The sequence below is a fragment of the Ptychodera flava genome, chromosome 22 (assembly GCF_041260155.1).
Source record: "Ptychodera flava strain L36383 chromosome 22, AS_Pfla_20210202, whole genome shotgun sequence".
NCBI lineage: Eukaryota > Metazoa > Hemichordata > Enteropneusta > Ptychoderidae > Ptychodera > Ptychodera flava.
This window is the reverse complement of record NC_091949.1, coordinates 18,377,311-18,400,937: the sequence shown is the minus strand read 5'-3', so window position 1 is coordinate 18,400,937 and position 23,627 is coordinate 18,377,311. Positions and strand designations below refer to the sequence as shown.

Sequence of the window (23,627 nt, the reverse complement as noted above, 5' to 3'; positions counted from 1 at the left end):
GGCGTGTACGTAGTTTGGCCAGTTCAGTGACACTTAGCTCGTTAGTGTTACCGTTTCCTAACAGGTTAGTTGTGCAGTTGTTACTAAGGTGCAGTTTTGTACCACCTTAGCTCTGGACAGTGCAACTGCTCTATGCACTAACCCAAACCACAGATGGTTGTACAACGTCTACGTCGCACGAGCACAGCCTCCGTTGGGCTGTGCCCCTCCCACGTGATACAATGCACGTTCATCCATTACTATAGCGTCCTTACGGATCTGCCAAAAACGAAAGTGGGGGTAAAAACAAAACAAACGAAAATATGCGATCATAGATAGTATTTTATTCGGGAATAATTACATTATGCCGAACAATAAATCTCGGAGTCTGTCTCGACGTCCGAGTGCATGGTCCGTGTTTCAAAAATTACAATCAGGGTGGCAGATCCGTGTTAAAAAATTATAATAGGGGGAATTGTACAAAATAATCCGTCTAAACAAAAACAAACGAAAATATGCGATCCATAGATAGTATTTTATTCGGGAATAATTTACATATAAATCTCAGAGTCTGTCTCGACGTCCGAGTGCATGGTCCGTGTTACAAAGATTACAATCGGGGGGATTGTACAAAATAATCCGTGTTTCAATTTACAATCAGCGGGATCGTAAAGCACAAACAAACGGCACAACCGTGCTCAAAATGTGATCATGGTCCGTGTTAAGAATACAGTCAAGCCACTGTTAGGCGAAGCTGTCCCCTGTCCGTTATTTACGTCGGGTTCTCTTGCTGATGGGTGTCGTCGGGGCTGTGTGAGTAGAGGTCTGCACGCCAACGCTCCTCTTACCTCGTAGCATCATGCGATGATGAAAAGCCGCAAAACACTCGCCCTCGTGAAGATGAACCCCGCACAGACTACATCCTTTGGACGTCTCAGACAGTCGTCCGCTCGCAGTGGTCTTACCCTCTCTGCTGCATACTTTACAGCATTTCTGCCGCCCCTCCAAACGGCTGACAACGTACATCGGCTGATTTTGTGGATTTATGTACGAGGCAAGAGAAACGGTGGCCTCGACCTCTCTCACACTGGGCTGCGATCGCCCACAATAACCGCCAATGAGCTGTTTCCCGACACACAGATGAAACATCTTATGGGTCAGCTTACTATCAGGGTGTACATGCTTGAAGCATATATATGCATTTACCAGGGCAACATCAATCAGGTAACATGCCAGATATGTCCACCATCTGTGATTCTTGCGCCCAGTGTGAAAGTACTTGCGCTTCTGGTTGGCTCGGTCGACACCTCCCATGTACCGGCGATAATTATACAGCGACAGAGGCACTTGTCGCTGCTCGTCTCCCTCCCCCACTGGCACGCACTCCAAGGGTGGATAGACCGTATTCAAGATCAGCACCTGAGCGTTACTATCCTGATAAGCAGTGATGTTAAGACGAGAGTCCGTTCTGGTCGTGGCTTTCATATCCCCAACAGACAGAGGAAGGCGCTTCCTCTTACCCGGCGGAATTAATTGAGGGGGCATGGTGCGACGATTACGGCGGTTAAAACTCCCGACCATGTAGATCCCGGTCTCCATCAGCTCTCTAGCAGTAACGACCGTGCTAAACAGGCTATCACAAAATAGGCTGTGATTTATAATATCCACAAAATGGCTGGACCAGCTCCATCATAATTCTTTTCACCACACCTCGCTCCTGCCGTCTCCATCAGTCCGATCCCGAAATTTCACACCTAGGTACGGTGCAAAGTTAGCGATGTATGCAGTGGTGGAGTCGCACAGCTGCCATATCTTGAAACCGTCTCGATCAGGCTTATGCGGTAATCTCTGCTTAAATTTAGAACGGCCCTTAAATCGCACCATGCCCTCGTCGATGGAGATCTCTCTACCCATCTTATAATTATTTACGCACCTGTCAACTATGGGCTCCATCCATGGATTGATTTTATAAAGGGGATCCTCCTGACACCGACGTCGGCGTCGGCGGTGCGCTCATCAGGATCACGACGTGGATCGTTCTCTGGGTCTGCCAGATGAAAATATCGCATAAGCTGCTGAAAGCGACTGCGGGTAATCACAGTAGAAATACCCTGGTTTCTCAGAAAGGATCGCTAGACCAATAATCCTCCACTGATGATTTACGGTCGATACCCATACAGACTAAGACGCCAATGAACGCCTGCACCTCTCGGTAGTCAGCGTTACGCCAGTATTTATCTATTTTCCTAGCGATATATCGCTGGTGGAATTTGGCGTATTTATTAGTCTCGTCCTTGGCCAATCTGATCAGTGTAGCTGGAATAAACTTAAAAAAGTAATCGATCTCACGGGAGTGGCTGGGCAAGGTGAAAGGTCGGTCCTCTCTCATGGTCAAAATGGGTCTCCTCAAATATATTAGCATCGGTAGTTTCCGACATACGCCAGACAGGAGGGGTGTCGTCCTCCGCCAACACAGCAGCAACGTCATCATCGTCGTCAGAGCTTGCCTCACCTACATACTGCCTGTCATAAAAGTCATCGTTCTCTGCTGCATCCTCGTCAACCTCCGAGTCGGACTCAGCGGTGATATCACCGATCGTCTGGGCGTCTGGGCCTGAACTCGCTCGTAGTGGCATCAAGGATCATATCTGGCTCAAAATCAGGTGGGCTATCCTGATAACGAACCGTCCGCACTATCTTTTTCGGCGGGGACATCGCAGCACACGAAACTATGGCAGGAGCGGGCTGGGCAGCCTCTGCTGATGACGAGGACTCAAGCTCTTTCGCACTGGGCACAGGAACCTCTCCTGACGCAGGATGAGGGCTCATGGTGCACGCAACAGGTGGTGTCTCTCCCGGAGCAGCCGGGGGAGAACCAATGGCATCAGCCGTCTCGTTACTCACTGTCTCACTAGCAGCAGCAGACGTAGTCTGTGCAGGTGAAGTATCTCCCACAAGAGCAGATGTAGTCTCTGCAGGTGAAGTAGTCTCTCCTGGAGCAGCCGGGTGAGAACCACTGGCAACCGGTGACCCGTCATCATCCTCATCGGCAGAACGATCAGTCTTACGTTTACGCTTACCACTGGGTTTTTCAGCCGGAGATAGCTTCGCCTTACGGGAGCGTTTCTTGCCCGACTTCTTAGAACGTTTACTAGGGACATCACAACGATCGCTACCACTACCGCCCGGAGACTCTGCATCTTTGAGCTTCAGTCGTCTGCTCGCCTTCAGAAAACTTTTGCGGTCCGTCAAGCTCATGTCTGGAACAGTGTCGACAGACTAGCAGGTCCCACCCTTTTAAAGCCACAGGGAAACAAAGCCCTGGACATGATTGGACGCAGGGGTGTTTATATATGCAGCCACCTGTTATTATAATGGACCTACGGCAATCAGTCCACCAACCGGCGCTGACATTCCTACCCGTCATGTAAATTGCCTGTCCGCACCATTTGATATGCTAATAATACTCATTTGCAATGCAAATCCCTCGAGCACTTAGCATAACATAGTCAATGTCATTAGCATCTCAACTTGACATTCCGTCCAGCTGGGTACGTGGCATGCGCACCTGCCACCCAAGGACGTTGGCCCAAGCCCATGTTTAGTACGGGTGGGAAACCCGTATCTTTAACCTCATGTCCCTTCTAAGTACGCCTGCGCAGGGCGTATTGTCATCCAAGTCGGTGACAAGCCAACCCGACAGATCGCCCATTAAGCAGTAATGGACTGGCCGTCTCGTTCTTGTACGGCAACGAACAGTGCTTCAGCGGCTTGTTTAGGTCATAACCGTCGCCTGCCGAGCGGCTTACCCAACTAAGGCGGTCAAAGATGAAGGATGCCAAAATTGTCAACAGCTGTCTCGGCCTCGTCTGTTGGGCAAACATGGCTCCTTCAAATAACGTGGCCAGCACGTCTACGTCATCAGCGGTGATGACGACCCGTCATTGACGCCAGAGTGCGTAAAACTCGGAATATACCGACAGGTACCTCTACCTGAGTCGGTCATACTACGGTATAAACCAAACACAGGTCTGCCAACTCCCGTTAGACTCGGCCGTTAGCCGAACTTCACAGGGACAACATAGGCGTAACAAGTCGGTGAACAACGGTTCACGCACCTAACCGCAGTCGCCAAGTCGGTGAACAATGGTATCAAATTTTGAGGCCATGTTCCTGAATGGCAAGGCTGAGGCGGTGTGTTTCGTTGCACGGCTTGAACGTCTAGAGCCAAGTGCAGCCGACAACGTCCGACATCTGCTCAAGTAAGTTAATGCATGGGTGTTGTACCCATCAAGCCCAAAAAGTAAGAAAATGATCAATTATCTTTAAAAACCACCAGATTTGATTGATATTTGGCCTAATTATTGGAATTATAAATTTTTTAAAAAAAAAGTCTGCCTAAATCTTGACGAGTTGAGTCACGTGACCAAATCTGATATTTTCCCGCCAAAATTTACGTCTTTATTAATTTTAAAATTCCAACCGTAACCCGTTAAATTTTCTTGATTTTCTTTGCACTTTTGGGAACAACATCTATCATATTGTTTCAAAAATAATGGCACTCATGAAACTCTATCTATACTTCTTTCTGATATTCAAATATTCATGTAAAACGTCAAAAATATTGTATTTGTTGTTATTTGTGAAGAAATAGTATTCAAAATTCAATAATTTTGCATCTGCCACTAGTTCTAACACAAGTTCCCATCCATTTTACATTAATTGGTCATAATATTTTACATATTTTGATGTTTAGCGGTTGGAATATTCAGTTATTTGCAATATACAATTTTGGCGGGAAAGTAATAGATTATGGTCACGTGACCTGACTTAGGTAATATATTATGTTTAATTTCAACTTAATCAAATGCAAAACATATTTTTGGCAATTTTCACAATTTTCGACCAGGTCTGATTAAAAAGTATGTTCAAACTGATTTTACATGTATGTAAGCCTATGCCCATGCATTAACATACCTGAGTGAGTGGGTAGTCTTTTCGAGAAGGTAACAAGTCGGTTAAAAGCGGTGGTTACCCTTCACAAATGTCGCTCAAGTCCGTTCGGATCAGTTCCATGTCAGGGACTAATCAAGCCGAGTCCGTCAAATCCGTCCGCACTTCCCGTCAATCAGGACTAAGTCCGTGATTTTCGTCTCGCACCATTGGCAAAAAATTGCACCGCCAGCTGAGGCGGTCTTAGGCGGTTGCCTTACAGATTAGCGTTGCCGAGACGGTCAATTCGGCCGCAATCTATGTAGTGCCTCAGAGCCAAGTTAGCCCAAACTCCGCTAGGATACGTCACCGTGCTAACCTGCCAAGTACGTACTCGTCCCACCCAAAAAAAAACCAGTCCCCCAACGGGGTTGGGGACTGGCTGGGTAGCTTCTGCACCTTTCCCTGTTGTTGGACTCTCTGTGAACCCATTTCGAGAGCAAACGCCGTTCCTCGCCCAAAACCTGTCCTCGAACGACCCCTAGCGCGAGCAAGGGTTTGCTACACGTAGTTCCGTCGACTAGGCAGGAAAGGGGGTACCCAAAAAGTTGCCCGATTTCCACCGCCTTGGCAGGATAACGGCGTGGCTGCTCAGATTCTAGCTACACCGACTTTCAAGCGGATTTTCACCGACTTGGCAGGAAAAGGGTTAATTAAGGAAGTGGTTCAAGAAGCATTCCGTTTCCGTAGCTTATTTTAGGCACAGAAGCTGTAGAGTATAACACACAGTCTAATCTGTATCTGTCCATTTTAGGTTGAAGTGGATTTATAGATGTTATTCCAGATGTCTTTAAGAGTTGCAACAGTGAAAGGGGATTCTATTCCTGGTCATAATTTCAGGGAAAATTAGAAATCTAGGAGAATTTGATGTGACCCATTCTGTAACAGAATGGTAATTTTGAAAACTAAAGTTTACTACCTAAATGACATTTTAATGATTGTTGATATCTGTGTGAAGGATATGCTACATAAATATGAATGAAAAAATGAAGTTGGTGCAAAAAGTTATTTTTGAGAGATCGTTTAAATTCTATATGTTACATCATAGGCCTGGTTAATGGCAAAGTGTCTACACTTGAAGTGATCAGGAAATGACATGATATGGTATCATCTCATGAACTCAGTGCTTTATAAATATCCTCCTTTTAATTTTTGAGTGGCAATGTGTACCTTTAATACCAAAAAGTGAAAATCATTTAGTAAAACAGACAGGATGAAAAATTGGGACATAATAATATATTGGCATGTAATATTGCCTGTAAGTTGTAAAGACTTTTACTGTAATACCCCAATACATGCAGTTTGTGAATTTACCATTCTGCATCATATATTTATTTTACCATTCCAAGGTTTTACCTCTTCTCCCCCTTTTCCATGTGAACAAGTCCATCCTCACCATTGAAAACAATGGATTTGAGCCGAACCATAGATATGAAAGGGTCGAAAGGAAAAATAATTGTGCTTAGGGACCGTTCAGTTTTTACGGCGGGGGGGCGGCAAAATCCAGGGGGGGGGGGGGGTCATCATAATTTTGGAATCCGCGAAGGGGGGGGGGTCATCACTTTTTCACTGGTAGGAAAGGGGGGGTCACCACATTTTCAAAAACATAATACCTACAATAAAGTTCACTTTATGCCATGGCCATGATCGACCCTCTTTACCGGCGGGCCGCCTTCGGCGGCCCACTACAATAAATATACTTTATGTATTACCCATGACCCTCTTAACAGGCAGACGCCTTTGGCGGCCCACTCCAATTAGGTTTACTTCATGCAACGGCCATGATCGACCCTCTTTACCGGCGGGCCACCTTTGGTGGCCCACTAGAATAAAGTTGACTTTACGTAATGGCCCATGATCCTCTTAACCGGAGGGCTGCCTTTGGCGAACCACTCCAATAAAGTTTACTTTATACAATGTCCATGGACATAAGTTGTCTATGTAAATGAAGTTAAAATGCCTTACAGTCGTCCTAAGTAACAGACGTTTGCATGGATGTGGCTGAGAAGTTTGTGCACTGGCATCTCTGCTACACAAATAAAGTGCGCCGCGTACCGGAGTTCAAATCCAAACCGTGCGGGTAAATTTGACATATGGGTTTTGGTTATTTTTCAGCGAGGGGGGGGGGGGGGGTCATCAATTTTTTCGTCTGACAAAGGGGGGGGGGGGTTTCATTATTTTTTTGCAAAAAATGCAGGGGGGTCTATATTTTTTTGAACACCGGCGACAAGATTTTGCCGTCCCCCCTCAGGCCGTAAAAACTGAACGGTCCTTTAGTGTTGCATTTACCCTTAATTCTGTTTGAAAGTCTGCTCATAATCCTGCATTGTGATCAGCAAGTAAAGATGGTACTGAATCCTTATTTTTGGCAGTGAGCTTATCAAACAAAGGAACTGTATTTGGCAATTGAGGCATTTATTTGCTCCATCAATGACACGCTTGTCTGTATTTGTTGTGAAGTTATTTTTTACTGCTACCACATACTTAAGCATCATGTCTGACAAGGAAATGCCAGAAGGTATATGTTTCATAACTATTGTTTAAGTTTTTCAAATACTCCAGAATCCTGCAGACTTCACCACCACATCAATTGTGCAAGCCTAGCCCACAGTGGCTGTGAAGATGAAATGATATAGCATGACAACCCGCTCCCAGCTGAGATATTTCAGATTCTATCACATTCTTTATCTATTTTCCAATTGAATACACTTAGGCTTGTCTCTTACAATACACGAAGCTTGTCTCTTGCAAGACACGACATGTCTCAAGAGGTTCCTGGCATTGTCAATTGATAAATGAGGAAATGGACTATGACCAAAAATATTTAAGAAATTCACAATGTAGCCGCCTGACAAAAACATCTATAGCAAAGATTCCTCTCTTTATGTATTGTAGTCCCAAATTTCATAATGTAGTGGATGAAAAATAACGAATTGTACATGGGTTTTGGAACAAGAGCATTTTGGAATTGTTGAGTTTCATGATTTGAGATGAAAGTTAAAGTTCTTTAGAGTTTAGGCCAACCGATATTTCTTTTGTTTTCTACCTCTAGTTCTTGAATTGCTAAAAGATTCGATACTCCTGTTGTTTTCTGCAGTGAGATTTAACGCTCACAGAGGTGAATGCCCTCTTTGGTGATAAACCAAGTTTGAATGGTGTTTTCTACACCGTTCTTTCGTACTTGGCACTATTATTACACCGGCAGTCATTGAAAATCAGAGCTTTTGGCCTGGACTTTGTGACCCCACAGCAATAAAGCTGAATGTAGGTTTTGAGTGGTACTTCTTCATACGCAGCTAGCAACCTTTATTCATGTTTGTTGTTTGAATTACACAAGTATCAGGTCAGTATTGTAGAGTTGTTTGTGTGGAAAATCTTTGTGTCCATATGTATGGAGTAAAATCAACAAAACTATTTATCCTAAATAGTAAAAAATCCTCTTCCAAGGATAAATCCTTCACATGATTTGGACCTTAACAAATTATTTTACAAAGATAATCTGCTATTATCGTAAGACATTTGGGAACAGGTATATGTACAAGGTTAACAGCGAAAGGGCACTATTTTATTACAACTAAGTTCAGCATTTTTGGCTAGCCTAATTTCAGCTTTTTTAGGGGAAATTCTGTCAGGGACAAGCATTTACAAAATTTAAAATGCTCTGATTGTGTTTGACAATAGAATTAGAGGGTTTTTGATAGTGTGTGGTGTAAACTCGTAAATTGTTGTTTGTGTAGAAATATTCAGGTCAATTGTTTTTGTCAAAATTTCAGTACTTACCGCTCGGTTGGTTTTAAATAGAATGAAGACGTGTGCAATCATAATATAATGCGCAATTTGCATAATGAGGATTATCATATCATGCTCACCTGGATGTACAATCAACATTTTATTGTCTTCTGTAAGATATCTGTCAGATAGGTCAACTCATAAGGTAGCCGTATTTATTTCTTTAAAACAGAAGTATTAATGATATAATTTACAGATGTGATAAAGCTCACCTTTAACACCATGAATACAATACTTCTGTTGTTTAAGTTAGAGTCACATTACATTTCTGACCTGAAATCTGATGATGTAAGCACTGTGTCTACATTTCCATAAAATACAAGTTTGTAATTCTTCATCAAAAAGTTTCATCCATGTCTCAGATTAAAAGTATTTCCCAAGCAAACGGACAGCCCAAGTTCAAGAACTCTCCTAACGTCACATTGTGCATTAAGCACTCTCATGTAAGCTCTGAAAAGAGTTCTCAAAGTCTTGATATTTTGGGCTTTCTTTATGTCTTGCCATTAAAATGTAAGACTAAGAAGCAACTCAAAAATGTTGGAAACATCCTAAAAGACAGATTAGTATCTGATTTACTAGTTGTGCGGTATTTCATAAGACTGTTTTCAGATTTGATTTTATTATAGTGTTCAAATAGTATGGTATATTGATATTTACCCTTGAATCACATGTATAAAGATACAGTATTATACCGAACACATGCTAACTGCTAGAATTTTATTTCAAATATTTTGGAAAATGTTATGAATGGTATGATTATTCGTGACCTTTTAAATTTTGATCGCTACAGCCATTAACCCTGTCTGTAAATGCACCAGGGTATCATATATAATGGGAAATTTGTAGTTGACCTACATTGAAGGGTATCGATATCATGAATATTCATGAGACACCACATTTTAGTTGCTATGTCGACAACACATGAGGCAAAGTTAGTCTGTCATTTCATGTTGTAGTCAACTCATATGACATTTCATCTTGCAGAAAGCTAAAATTTGCATTGTAAAGTTGAAAGTGCAAATTTGAGGTAATGCATCACTTTTTTGTGTGGCTGCACAGGTAACACATATCCTTGACAGCATTTTTCTCACTGCATAGATATAAATTCACAATATTGACTTTGCAAGACAGAATGCCATCCCTTACTTCCATTTAAGAAGTCTTCCATATCATGTCTTATTTCATCTGTACCACAATTTATCAGTCCTAGAGATTTTAATACAGCTCAAATTTTAGACCTCATTTTCATTGTTTAGATGACCAGCACTGAAATGGACAGCAATTTCTCTAAAAGTTCCTCTGTACACTGTATTCATGGAGTATTTGGACTGAAATAGAATTACCTGCTGTCTCCTTTGTCGTTATCCATTTCTTCACGTTAACCAGCTTGCTGCTTTTAAGTCATCAAGCAAAAGTCTCATACAGCTGATCCCTAATAAAACAGTCGATTTAATCACTTTAATGGAAGATTTGCTATTCTAAATTCCAAAATGGTCAAGCCAAATAAAATTTCCATAAAACACATCAGTTTGAGTAAGATTTATGACATTGGTGTCACCTGGCTACGTTCATTAGATGAAAGTTTTATCACCATGCTCAGAATTCAGACATGACGATTTTCCTGTTCAAACTCAATATAATAATTGACCAAAATGTGTACGGTTGTTGAGATCATATTAGCTGAAATACTATATTGCAACAATATGTAATTGCATAAATGAGTACTATTTCAATTAATAAATCAAATATACTTAGCATATTTTTTATTTTTGATCATGATTTTCAGTGATAGAGTTTCCTTTTGATACCAGCCATGTCTGAAAAATTTTAACGGTAGTTAAATTTTATTGGGAAAAAACAACACAAAAACATTGCATTTCTCTCCAAATTTTCCCCTGGAGATCGAAACAATCAATGTAATTGGAAAACTAGCTGAAATTTTATATTTATTGGCTGTTTTACTAGCGCCGTTTATAAATGATTTCAGCTTCAGTTGCATTTTGTTTAAACTTTCTGTCCGCTTGAAATATCAAATTTCTGTCTTTTTTGCAACAGCCAATCGTAACACATCAGTTTCATTTTACAAGGGGAATCAGTCTGTACTGTGTAAAAAAAATTGTCTGACTGTCCTGTTGTCTTGTGACAATCAGTTTATTTGGTACATCACTGAGTCATCACCGATGGAAATTTGATAAAAGTGGCAATATTTATTCAATAATGCCAAACTATCATGTGATTGGCAGCTGTTGTGACCTCTGACCCAGAACAGTGAGTCACCCATGTGATACAATAAGGTAGAATGGATCAAATGATGGGACAGTAGAGTGATGGAATTTTTGACTGATTTCTTTGTGCAGAAATTTTCTCTTGTAAAAATGTGAGTGAATATACATATCAAAGTGTACTGTCTTTGTTGATGAAGAGAATTCTTGGGACATGCCAAAATGACAGAAAAAAATTTGGATTTGAGTTTCTGGCACATCCCGAAGTACTTTTTCAAAACTGATTGTTTTGGAGCATTTCTTCAGTAATTTGTGAAAAATTATGTGAAAATGTCAAGCCATTTAGCTTGAAAGTCTTGGAGGGGGGACTGTGAATCAGGAATATGCTGTAATCCCTTGAATTGGCAACTGAATATTTAAGTCTGAAATATGACAGTGCAAGATAAAAGTGTGGTAGTATTTTCAAACTCCACATGCATGAAAAATGGCTCTTTCAGAAGCAACCACCATATTTCTCATCTTGAACAGAATGTATTTTATTTTATAACTTGTTCAAGCTTGGTTGCTGTGAAACTCTGTTGGCATACATGTACCCATGCTCCTGAACAGAGACCCCTTGGGTGGTTCCGTAATTGAATAACCAAGGACTGCACTTCCTTCATTGAACCTATCCATGGCAGATTAAGTTTGACATATGTATAAGGTCCACTTAACTTTTCACTGCCATGTCTTTATTCAACCTTATCGTTCACAAGAGAATGAATTTACCTAATAGTTATACTCAGATAATTATGGTTTCTAAATTTTACAGAACTGCCAACAAAGACCATATGTTCACAGTCTGTCTGTTTTACCCATTCATCACCCATCTCTAACATTTGTTTGTTTGTTTATTTATTTCAAACTCCAACACAGATATGATACAGTTTTAAACCATATACTGCACGTGGTTCACAGAGCTCCATAAATTGGAGAACCAAAAATTCAATTTGATGTCAGTTTGATCTTTGTACTCAAGTCAGTAAATGAAAATTATGTTGACTGTCTATTTGTTTTATCATCATTACGATAGATAGTACTTTTCCCAAGAAAAGAAGTAAAATCATCAGAAAAGAGACATTTTAGAATTTTCAGCAAAGTGTTGTATGATGTTTATACATATACCCATGACCGCATCCGTATCTCCTCTGACGCGTCATGACGTGGAACGTAAAATATCAGTCTGATACGGCACGTTATACGTCATCAATGTTGTTTATTTCCGATTTTGATGTTATGATGGCGATGTTCATCTTGCATTTAACGATCAAATCCATCTTTTTTCACTTCAATCAAAATTAACCAATATAAAACGAAACATATTACTAGTACATAACGTTCCTTTATTTCAGATGTAAGAGAGTTACAGGACAGGTTGTAGAAAATTAAAAGTTGATGTTTACAATCTGTTGTATTTCGCGCTACTTCGTCGTTCGTGTTCACGTCAGCCATGTTTCAGCAAGAGTAATTAAAGTGAATTCAAACTTACAATATTGTCCGTGTAATAATTATCCACCAGAACACCGGGACGGTGACCAGAATAAGTAAATTGGCTCCATTCGTTTTTCTGAACTGCAGTAAATTGCGCTGAAATAATCCTGTTTAGACTGTATACAACCGACACGATGCTATCGACGACTTGATCAGCTTTTGTAAACAAACATGTATCAATGCGCTCAGACCAGCGGCAGAATATAAAAACATAGTCCCTTCGAAAGACTGACAAAAACTAATAAAATTTCTTATTTTTAATTACCTTTTACATAAATATACGGTCATGGGCATATGATAAATCAGTTATCCCACGATATCAGCGCTTGGTTGGGACGTATTGCCACTCTTGAGGGTGCGCGCCGCATCACACTCGTCTTCGACTCGTGTGATGTGGCTCGCACTCTCACTCGTGGCAATACGTCCCAACCAAGCGCTGATATCGTGGATAACCTCATAGTATCATATGTATAGCTAGAGCAGTGACTGAATACTCCCTGCGGACACATTACAACTTTACTCTTATAAGGTAGAATGTGCTTCGGGGACAGATAATTTTGGACCCCAAATTTTTCCAATATTTTTCTGAGATACCATTGTTGGGGGCTCATTTTAAAGCTCTTGGATTGAGAAAATTTTTCACAGTCTTGGTTTTTGAAAATCCAAAAATTTGTTTTCCCCTCACAGTTAAGGGAGGGATGGCAGCCATTTTGAATTTCAAACCTCAGTAAATGTTGGGTTATTTGTTTCTCTAGTTCCAAACTTTGCATGGTTACCCATGATCTCTATTCTTGATTTCGTAGGAAAGTGGTTGAAAGTTTCATAGGGGAAAGCTTGAGCAAAAGTTGTAGTCTTTCGCTTTCTAGACGCATGCTATCTTAATTGTAATTTTGGGTATGAAAATTCCCAGCTTTGGAATCATGGGTACCCTGGTGCTAAGTCTCACATATTGTCATTATAGAAAGGAAAGAGGAAACTACACTCTCTCACAAAATGAAGAATTTTGTGATTTTATGATTTGTGCAGTGTGTATGGAATTCATGAAAAGCATCAATATGGCATGAAGATTGATAAGAATCTTTCCCTTGACACATTTACTGTTGACTTACATAGAGTTCCATCAACTGACCAAATCAACCGTGTGTGTGCCGACGATCATGTTTCCAGTTAATCTGTTGCTACTTGATTTGATTCGGTTGTATCCACTCATCAGATTCAGCATGATTCCTGTGTTGCCATATTTTGTTTCAGATAATAAGGGTCTGCATTTTATTAATAGATGGTATTTATCATCTCTATGGACATGATGGCATTGTCATATTTCAAATATCAGAGTCAAACTCATGTACAAAACATAGAATCGATCTCTCTAAAGAAAGATGAAAGATTTTGCATCAAAAAATAGAATTTGTGATAATTTAATACTCGACAGAGTTGAAGGAATACTATTCCTGTACGTGTTAAAAAATTAAGAATAAGTTTGTTAACCTTTTCAGGCTCCTGGAGGCAATAAATTCATTATGATTTGCTGAAATGAAAGACTTCTTTCTGTCACTATCTCTGAAGCAGCAGGTGTTGACCCAGTGTTTGAAATTTGAAGTCTATTAAAAACTGTAGAAATCATTGTATACTGTTCTATATTCCCAGGCATTAATGATCAGGTACTTCCCATATGCTTCAAAAAAATTCAAAAGTAACATTCCTTATTGATGTCGAAATAAGGAAGAAAAAGCTAGCGGCTAACGTTTTAAAAGCGAAATTTTGAGTCAAGTAGTTCTGCTTTAGGTAGAATGATTGGATCAAGCCAGCACACTAAATGTAACCTTGTATCATTCATGTTGCTAGGCGATTGATTTTAGTTGTAAGATTCTGAACTGCCCTCAGTGATGGCTATATTGTTAACAGGTGGTGTATTACTGGTAGTTGAAATATCAAGGTTTTGCATTCCCAGCATACAGTGTGGTGGCTGATTTGCATAACAATACATTTAATTGTTATGGTAATGAGTTTCTATTGTTTACCAAAAATTAGAGAATGGTGGCCACCATTCTATAATTGCCCTGGGGAGAACATTGGCATACTTTACCAAGTGTTGTATACTTCCTGCCAAATACATTCTGCTTATATTTGTACTGATTTAAGTTATTTTCATGTATCCTTTACACTTTTTAAAGTAATTTATACATTGATTTCAGTAATTTTAAATCCATTGTTTAAGCTTTGTGGTTGTCACAGTCCGGACTTATCACATTTTTAGCTCCCATAGCCATATGTATATATGGCAATGGAAGCTATTCTTATAGGCTAGGAAAATGTCTGTATGTCTGTATGTCTGTATGTCTGTCCGTCAACATCAAAAACTCCAAAACCGCTGCACATTTCATCTTGATATTTGGTGTGTACATGGATGATGGGCTGTAGATGAGATTTTGTTCAAATGAAGTTGTCATTGCCAAAAATATGCAAATTAGTGCCAAAAAAGGCGTTTTTGGTAAAAAATCTCCTTCTTCATAACCGCTGGTCAGACAGCTTTGATATTTGGTATACAGGTCCCTAGGGATAACCCAACTTGGATTTGTTCAAATTGTGATGAAATAAGCAAATCTGTATTTTTAAGGAATTTTTTTGTCATTTTTGGTCAAAAATTTATTTCATCAAAACCGCTCGTCTGACAGCTTTGATATTTGGTATACAGGTCCCTAGGGATAGCCCAACTTGGATTTGTTCAAATTGTGATGAAATAAGCAAATCTGTATTTTTAAGGAATTTTTTTGTCATTTTTGGTCAAAAATTTATTTCATCAAAACCGCTCGTCTGACAGCTTTGATATTTGGTATACAGGTCCCTAGGGATAGCCCAACTTGAATTGTTCAAATTGTGATGAAATATGCAAATCTGTATTTTTAAGGAATTTTTTTGTCATTTTGGTCAAAAATTTATTTCATCAAAACCGCTCGTCTGACAGCTTTGATATTTGGTATACAGGTCCCTAGGATAGCCCAACTTGGATTTGTTCAAATTGTGATGAAATAAGCAAATCTGTATTTTTAAGGAATTTTTTGTCATCATTTTTGGTCAAAAATTTATTTCATCAAAACAGCTCGTCTGACAGCTTTGATATTTGGTATACAGGTTCCTACAGATAAACTAAATATGATATACAGAATATATGATGAAATCTGCAATTTTGTATTTTTGGTGCAATTTTTGCCATTTTTGGTCAAAAATGTGTTTCTCAAAAACTACTTGTCTGATGCCTTTGATATTTGGTATACAGGTTCCTGGGGGTTCTCTTAGTGTGATATAGTGAAATTTGATGAAATCTTCAATTTTTGTATTTTTGGGTCAGTTTTTGCCGTTTTTGGTCAAAATATTTGTTTCTCAAAAGTTACTCATGTGATAGCTTTGATATTTGGTATACATTTTTATACATAATTATGATGAAATCATCAATTTGTATTTTTGCAGCTAATTTGCCATTTTAGGTCAGGCCATCCTGAAATGAGCTATCAAAGATCTCAACCTTCTTCATCAATACATATGTCACAAAACGTTGCTCTTCTTCATAACACAGCAGAGCTCTGTCGACCATTGGGTCGTTTGTTAGCTCCCATAGCCATATGTATATATGTTTACAAGTTTACATTTTATTGAAAATCTCAATAGCCACTGAGCAGATTAGATGGAAAATTAGCATGTAAGTACTTTGGGCTGACCTGAAATGATTGTGCACATCTTGGGTCAGTATCTTGGACTTGCTATTTTTCATGATTTTTTTGTAATTTTCTCCCATTTTTGGTCAAAAAATCTTCTTCTCTGAAACCACAAGTCTGATTGATTTGAAACTTGGTATGGAAGTGCATAGGAGTGACCTTTCTCAAATCTGGGCAAATCGTGGTGAAATTTGCATATTTGCATTTTTTGGCTATTTTTTTCATTTTTGATCAAAAATTTTTTTTAACTCTGAAACCACACGTCCGATTGAGTTGAAACTTAGTGTAGAGGTTTTTACGGGTGACGTCAGTAAGATTTGATCAAATTCTGGTGAAATTTGTATAATTTTATTTTATTGGGGGAATTGTTTCTATTTGTGATAAAAAAGCTTTTAGCTTGATTTTAGCTTGTTTTGATAACTATATGGGAGCGACCAGTGACATTGTCACTATTTTTATATTCTTTGAGTAATTCTTTCCCCTGGTTTATTTGCACCAGGATAATATTGATAGTTTGGTTTTTGTCAGACTTAAATCAATCACCGTTTCTGGTAAAATGTCTTGTGGTTGTATTCATCAAAAGTTGGTAAAATTTCAATATTCTCTCAAAAATTTCTCTGCAGAGCAAAAGAGGAACAAGAACGGCTTCGGAGACAGCGGGAAGCGGAACAACGACTTGAGCGAGAGAGAACAAAACTGGATGAAGAGAGACGAAAGAAAGACGAAGAACAAGCTCTTTTTGCATCACTGAAACAAGCAAAACTTGAAGCTGAGAAGCTGGAAAAGCAAAGATTGGAGAAAGAGAGTCAAATGAGAGAGATAGCTGCCAAAGAAAAAAAACTGAAAGAAGAAAGAGTGAGTTAAATAAAACATTCATCGTTCGGAAATTATAAACTGGTACATGTACTTTGAGTTACCAGTGTAGCAATTGGGCAGTCAGGTGACAATTATCAACCAATCAATGGCATAGCCTTGAGTTGCCAATAATTCAAAGATTGTTATGATATTATGCATTAAAGACCTGAGAAGAAATCCTCGTATGGATTGCAAAAATTTGAATATCTATTTCGGAAATTACAGAATTCTATAAAAAAACTGTTAAAATGGCAATTACATAATTGTGTAATGGCATAATTTCTTGTGTTTCCTCGGTGTGATAATGGCAAAGTCAGAGTACAATTACACACTGCAAACATTTAAGAAGTACTTGAAGCCCGGTAAATTCCATTCATAAGTGTTTTCCATTTGGCATACTTGTCACGATGACTGCATGTATTTTGTGAAGTGGCAATTAGTTGAGCTGGCTTTTTGTAATAGAGTACTTCCCTCCAGTAACAAAACAGAAGTTTAAGTACTGTACCTTTCTTTTATGGACTGTGTGCATTAAAAGTATGAATGCTCTTGAATCAAAATACATTGCCTTCAATAACAGAAATTATCCTGTTTAAATTGCTAAAATTTCAAAACTACTTTTAGCTCAGTAATGTAGGCAATATGTGCTGCTAGCCTTTGTTCCATCCAATTGTTAACAACAGCACAAGTTAAGCCTATCAGGGTAATGGGACTGAGTTTGTAAGGACAAAACATTTTGGAAATTAATTATGCATTTAGACCAGAATTGAAGCCAAAAATATATATAGAGTATAAGCTGTGTATACCGATCTGTATGTTGTCATTATTGAACATGATGATGTATTGGCCATTCAGAGCCAGGAATGCTCAGACCTGCCTGGTACTGCAGTTCTCAGGTGATCATACTTTGGAAAAGGGGAAAACTCCCATTGGCATAAAATGTCATGAATATTTCTCTCCTGTAAATTGAAATTGGCAAGACTTCGAAGTCTATCAGGAAGGTTAATGTAACGTCACACATGATCTTTAATATTTTTTGACATTGGAATTCATCTGTTAAGTCACTGTATTGTTTGGTGGATATGTTCCCCCTGAAGCTTGGCGGCGCCGCCCCCCCCTCCAGTGTCAAAGTATAGAATTCCACAATTGTCATAGATAACAATTGGGTAGTCCTAAAATATGATGGTGAAAAGGTGAACAGTAAATTTGTATATTTTGGAAATACACAGAAATTACATGGAGCAGCGTGATTTCAATAATATCTGTAATATGCCGTAAGCCATTCATACCATATGCGGTGGCCTTGTTCTGGCACAATTCTGTCTGTCTCCAAGTCGTTCCATCGTCTTGTTCAGTTTTGTTGACAAACATAATATTGACAAACAATTTCAGCGGTGGCATTTTAATTTGGAGGTAGAGTCAATCTTAAGTCGTCTATTTCTATTTACTCTTTAATAATAGTGCAGAAACACTGATTCCAAGGTTTGTTGCTAAATATAGTAACATACAACATTTGCTATAGCCAACAGAAAGTTGGACGAATTTTATCTGTATGCATCTGTCTGTGTTATTATAGTTTGTGATGAGATCCTTTGACATGTGGTCTGTATACTGTCAATAAGGACATCTGTAGTAACGAAGTGTACCAAGATTCCCATTTGTGCAAGAATTATTTCTGAAAGTCTTGTCAAAATTTTTAGAAAATATTTATTTTTGCATTATTGATGATGGAACTATGACATCACTGTAAATAGGATCTGCCCATTATATGTATAGACAACTAGGAAGTGTGGTTTGACTGATTATCTCTGTAACTTTGAGAAAATATTTTTGATATTTTCTCAATTGTTACTGAATGTAATGCGGAAAAACCCTAAAGTTCAAGCAAAAGATACCTGTTGGCTATGTTACAGCAAGATGTGAGAAAATCACAGAAATATGTACTTCTCTCAAAAACACTGCCTGGGACTCAAAGATAATTGGAATCAATCTCAATAAAATATAAAGCAAGTTGCACAGAGTATAATCTAATGTCTAAGTTTTATTTAACATTCAAGACAATATTTCATTGTAAAAGCATTGAGTTAATTCCTCCACTTTTCTCAGCCACTTCCACAAAATGAAAATTAGTGAAAGTAAAACCCAATCTTGTTGATATTTGAAAACAAAAAAAATTTTTTTATCAAACAGCAGGTGAGCATGACACCCAAATACTAACAAGCTTACTACTAGTTCCCTGTACAATATCACAGGAATTGAAATGCAAAGTGTTTGAAAATTCTCATTGCATTTATACCATGCCAGGTAAAATATGGCAAAGTTAAAATGAAAATGTACAATGTTATTAGTAAATGCTTTTTCGGGAACTTATTTCCCATATTTTATGGTGAATTATGTTTTATTACTTTACCTTACAGTCCCTTATGATGTAGTATGTCAGTCCAGCCTTTTCACTTCACATATATCACTTCAAATAATTAAAACTGTATCAGCTGTACCTTCTGATTTATTTTCCAGCATGTTTATTCAGTCTGTGAAATACTCTCAATTTTAATTTGTCAGCATAGCATGTATACCTGTACCTGTATTATGTCTAACATGATTGTAGGCCGTTTGGTTTTGTCAAGACTAAAATTCATTTTTTGTCAAAAGCGCTGCATTGCATATTTTGAACATATCGTGTGTTGTGTGTGCAAGGCTGGTCAATTAGTTCAGTATAATCTAGGGAGAGGGGTAAAAAATTTACGTGTGCTTTGTGACAAAAATTATGAAAAAATAATCAAAAGTTACAGATTTTAATAAATCCAGAATTTGTATACATGCATAATAAAGATTGGAAAATACTTCAGCCATACTCACTACCACTTTATGACTGTTGCAATTGTTAGGTTATGGTAAGGCAAGATTTGTAAAAAACATTGAGGGTGACAGACTTGTTTCCCACATCGTAATTTTCCATGAATGTTAACTTTGAAATCGTTGTGTTTTTATGATTGTTTGACCTTAGTATTGACCTCAATTGCCATCTCTACAGGAACGTCAAGAACAAGAAATCCGTAGGCGGGAAAAGGAACGGGCCAGAGAGTTGTACCAGAAATGGAAAAGGCAAGCAGCATTAAACAGCCAGGCTGAAGAGAGTGAAACAAAACAACAAGATGAAATCTGGAAAGTTCAATGTAAGTTCCTGTGATGTTCATTGTCACTGACAAACACTTGCAACAAAAAACGACATTTTGACCGACAACTTTTGGTATAGCTGTTGCTGTCTTGCATAGCAGTTATTCCATTTTCTGAAAAGAAAAATGTGTTGGGCAAGAAAATTAAAGATTAGTTTGTTCTATGTTAGGTCTGTAAAATGCTCCTCATGAATGGATTTCTAGAAAAACTAAAAGCTCTGTCCATTTTTAGTTCCATCCAAACTTTTTTGGCGCTGCTACTGAAATGAAAAGAAGGTTGCATTCTCAATATTGTTTGGCCCCAGACTGTCAAGATCAATATTTCATCATAAAGTTGACAGAGAAATTTAATAGCAGTCTCTGTAAATACATGTTATACTGTACCAGTACAGTTTAAATAAATTAATTCTTTGTGAAAATTCATCCATTATATAAAGGTATTCTTGATTGTAATAGACAACAGTTTAAACATATACTTGAGCATTGTATTAAACTTTAGTTTTCCAGGCGTGTTCAGTGTTAAAAATAGTTATGGTCCTGTAACTGAGGAATGTGTGTGATTTTGTTGCCTATAAATGGCTCGTTTAGCAGAAGTTGCCAAAACTATAGATTATGCTGAAATTGAACCACCCCTGTGATGTGTCTTTTGAATGAACCATTGACCTATTTAGGATGCAGGAAGTATTTGTTTTCGGAAATGCATTTAAAGTTTGTTTATTTGATAGGGTATTTAAATTAAAAGATTGGCTTTTGACAGTATATTGAAAGGAATAATGGACTCTTATATTTGCATTATTTTTCTTTTACTAAATTAAAACTTCCTTTTTGCTTGGGTGTACCTGTTAAGATATAAATTAAGCCTTACCAAGACAATAGATTATATGTAAAACATTTTACACACCTGAACAGTCCGTGTTGACATTTTGAACAACAAGTATTCAAAATATGATTTAGCTGCACAACAAGAATCTATTGCACTGTTTTAATAAAATCAATAAAAAATGCATCAAAGGGTACAGCCAATTGGAATGTGAACTGGTTTCTTTATCAATGGTTTCACAGCCTACCAATCAAAAGCTTTGAGAAACTATACATTAATTACTGGACATACATTCATCATCAGCCTTGATCAATAGAAATATTCATAATTCATCTCATGGTATGTTACATTTCAACAAGTCCTGCTGTACAGTTTGATTTCTTTGTGTCTACTTTGAACGTACAGTACAGGAATTATTTACCATGTCCGTACAGTAGTGCAGCCTTCAGCACAAAGTGTAAGAGAATGTTTGTCATAGGGGTATGTAATAAAAATGTTTAAGCAATAAACCACACCCAGTGACAGTATACTACAAGATTTTGACCTGGAGTTCACGACATGTGTGCACGAGCGATAGCAAGTGCATACATGGAGTGACCTGGTCAAAATCGAGCGGTATGCCCATTGCTAAGGTGGTTTATTGCTATTGTATCATATGAAATTAAATTCTGGCATGAAACATCAAGAAAGGAATTTTTCTCTTGCCAAGAGCTCGTCCCTGTTCCAATTAGCTATACTGCGAATATAGCACGGTTATTTTCACGTCTCAACCAATCAGATAGCAGTATTTACACCATTAACATACTGGTATGATATGATAATGAATACTCACTATCCAAAAACTTTTAGTAGACGTGCCTGCCAACTCTGTGAATTTTTCACACCACGACACAGACTACTCAATACTTTCTCACATGACAGTTCCCGGATATTGCATGTCTGTCAGTGTCTGTCGACACCATGCTATGTATGGTTTTTAGAGTTGATATTGATATGCTCTTGAGCGTACAGAACACGGCATGGATAGATGGCAAATTATACTGAAATTGGTGTAAGAGGTCAAAATTTTAGTGAGATTGTGAAACCCAAGAATGTTATCATCTGCTTCAATAAACTTACAAACATCTTAAGTAAAACATCCTCGACAAGGATGAGCTGCTGCTGTCTCAAGTATTCCTGCCAGTAATGGTTTTACAAATAATGTACATTTCTGTACATTATTTCACAAGTCACAGGCCAGCAACTGCATTTCATAGGGAAGCAATTTTTATATGGTAATTTACTTTGATGTTCAACTTTAAAGCAAAGTCGTTTGAAAGCTCATTGACTGCAGTCACGTTTGTTCAAATCATGCCACGTTTGTTATTGCTTTTGTTTTAGAATTTTTCTTGTTGTTAATAGTCTAGATTTTATCTGACGAATACCTTTTTGAAATGAAGTTTGTTTTAAATAATTTTTTGGTGACATAGCAGTGGTGAATGCATTCTGAAGGAGTCTGAATGGCTGTAAACACCAGTTTAACATTTGAGCATGTCTGTCATTTTCAACATTAGTGACCGAGGCCACAGTTTCGACTTGTGAACAATATCTTCCCTCATTATGCCATAACTGTCAGCCGAGAATATTTATTATACTTGTAAAGCATTTATGAGTAAGAAAGTGATTTGGTATCTCATGGTGGTTGACCTTGCAGGTCAAAGGTCATGTGACCTTCATGTCCTCCACGTAAGGTCTCTTACAAATTAGGGTAATCACTTGAAAATTGGCCCTGTAAGAAAAGAGAACTAGAACAAGGCAATTCCCACTCTGTCAGAAGTTTAGAATTAATTGTCAGCAAAGCAGAAAAAGAATCCCGAGTTTGTATTGTTGGTTTTAACCTTTTTGGCACCTGAGATATGCCAGGTATTTTGGTTGTTTTATGGAATGTAATTGTCTTCTCATCAAGATTCATATATCAGATGGGACATATAACAACACTATGATTTAACCCCTTGTAACTTAATTGGACCTTATGTAAGAACTCTTTGTGTGATATTATGGCTCTGCAATTGAATTCCAAAATAACTTTTAGTATGACAAAAGGCAAACTTTCATGATCTGGCTTCTACTGTCTGGTGCTCCAATTTCCACTTGAACAGTTGCTTCTGTTGACTGTAAAATATCTGTAGTGATTGAACGACTTTTTTTCTGCCTTGTTTTTTCATCTCCTCTGAAGTGCGCCGTTCCAAGAAGGCTGACAAGGAGAGGAGTGAAGCCGCCAAGAGGGCTCGCGTCAGTTTACGAATGTCAGGGGATTACTCTGGTTTGAGCTTTGCAGATGTAGCTCTCCAGGTACACAACAGAAATCTGGCGCAAAAGGGTAAACCAGGCATACCGCCCAAGTAAGTCATGTTTCAATCCTTTCATCCGTATTTTCCTGTGAGTGGTTCCACCCAACCATTTGAAATAAGAGGGATATACCAAAGTTTAGTGGTGAAAGAGTTAACCTGTTCACTCTCATGTTTCAATCCATTCACCCCTTTTTCCTGCAAATGGATCAACCCAACCATTTGAA

The 23,627-nt window shown here is 38.4% G+C and overlaps 1 protein-coding gene across 1 annotated transcript in view; it reads left to right on the top strand.

Moving 5' to 3' along the window:
- The window catches only part of LOC139122861 (SH2 domain-containing protein 4B-like), a 56,982-nt gene that overhangs the window by 24,204 nt on the left and 9,151 nt on the right, over window positions 1-23,627 (top strand). Inside the window, exons 4-6 of the mRNA XM_070688678.1 lie at window positions 16,849-17,080; window positions 20,112-20,253; window positions 23,289-23,454. Of these exons, the coding sequence (XP_070544779.1) occupies window positions 16,849-17,080; window positions 20,112-20,253; window positions 23,289-23,454 (540 nt within the window). The remainder of the gene's footprint in view (window positions 1-16,848; window positions 17,081-20,111; window positions 20,254-23,288; window positions 23,455-23,627) is intronic.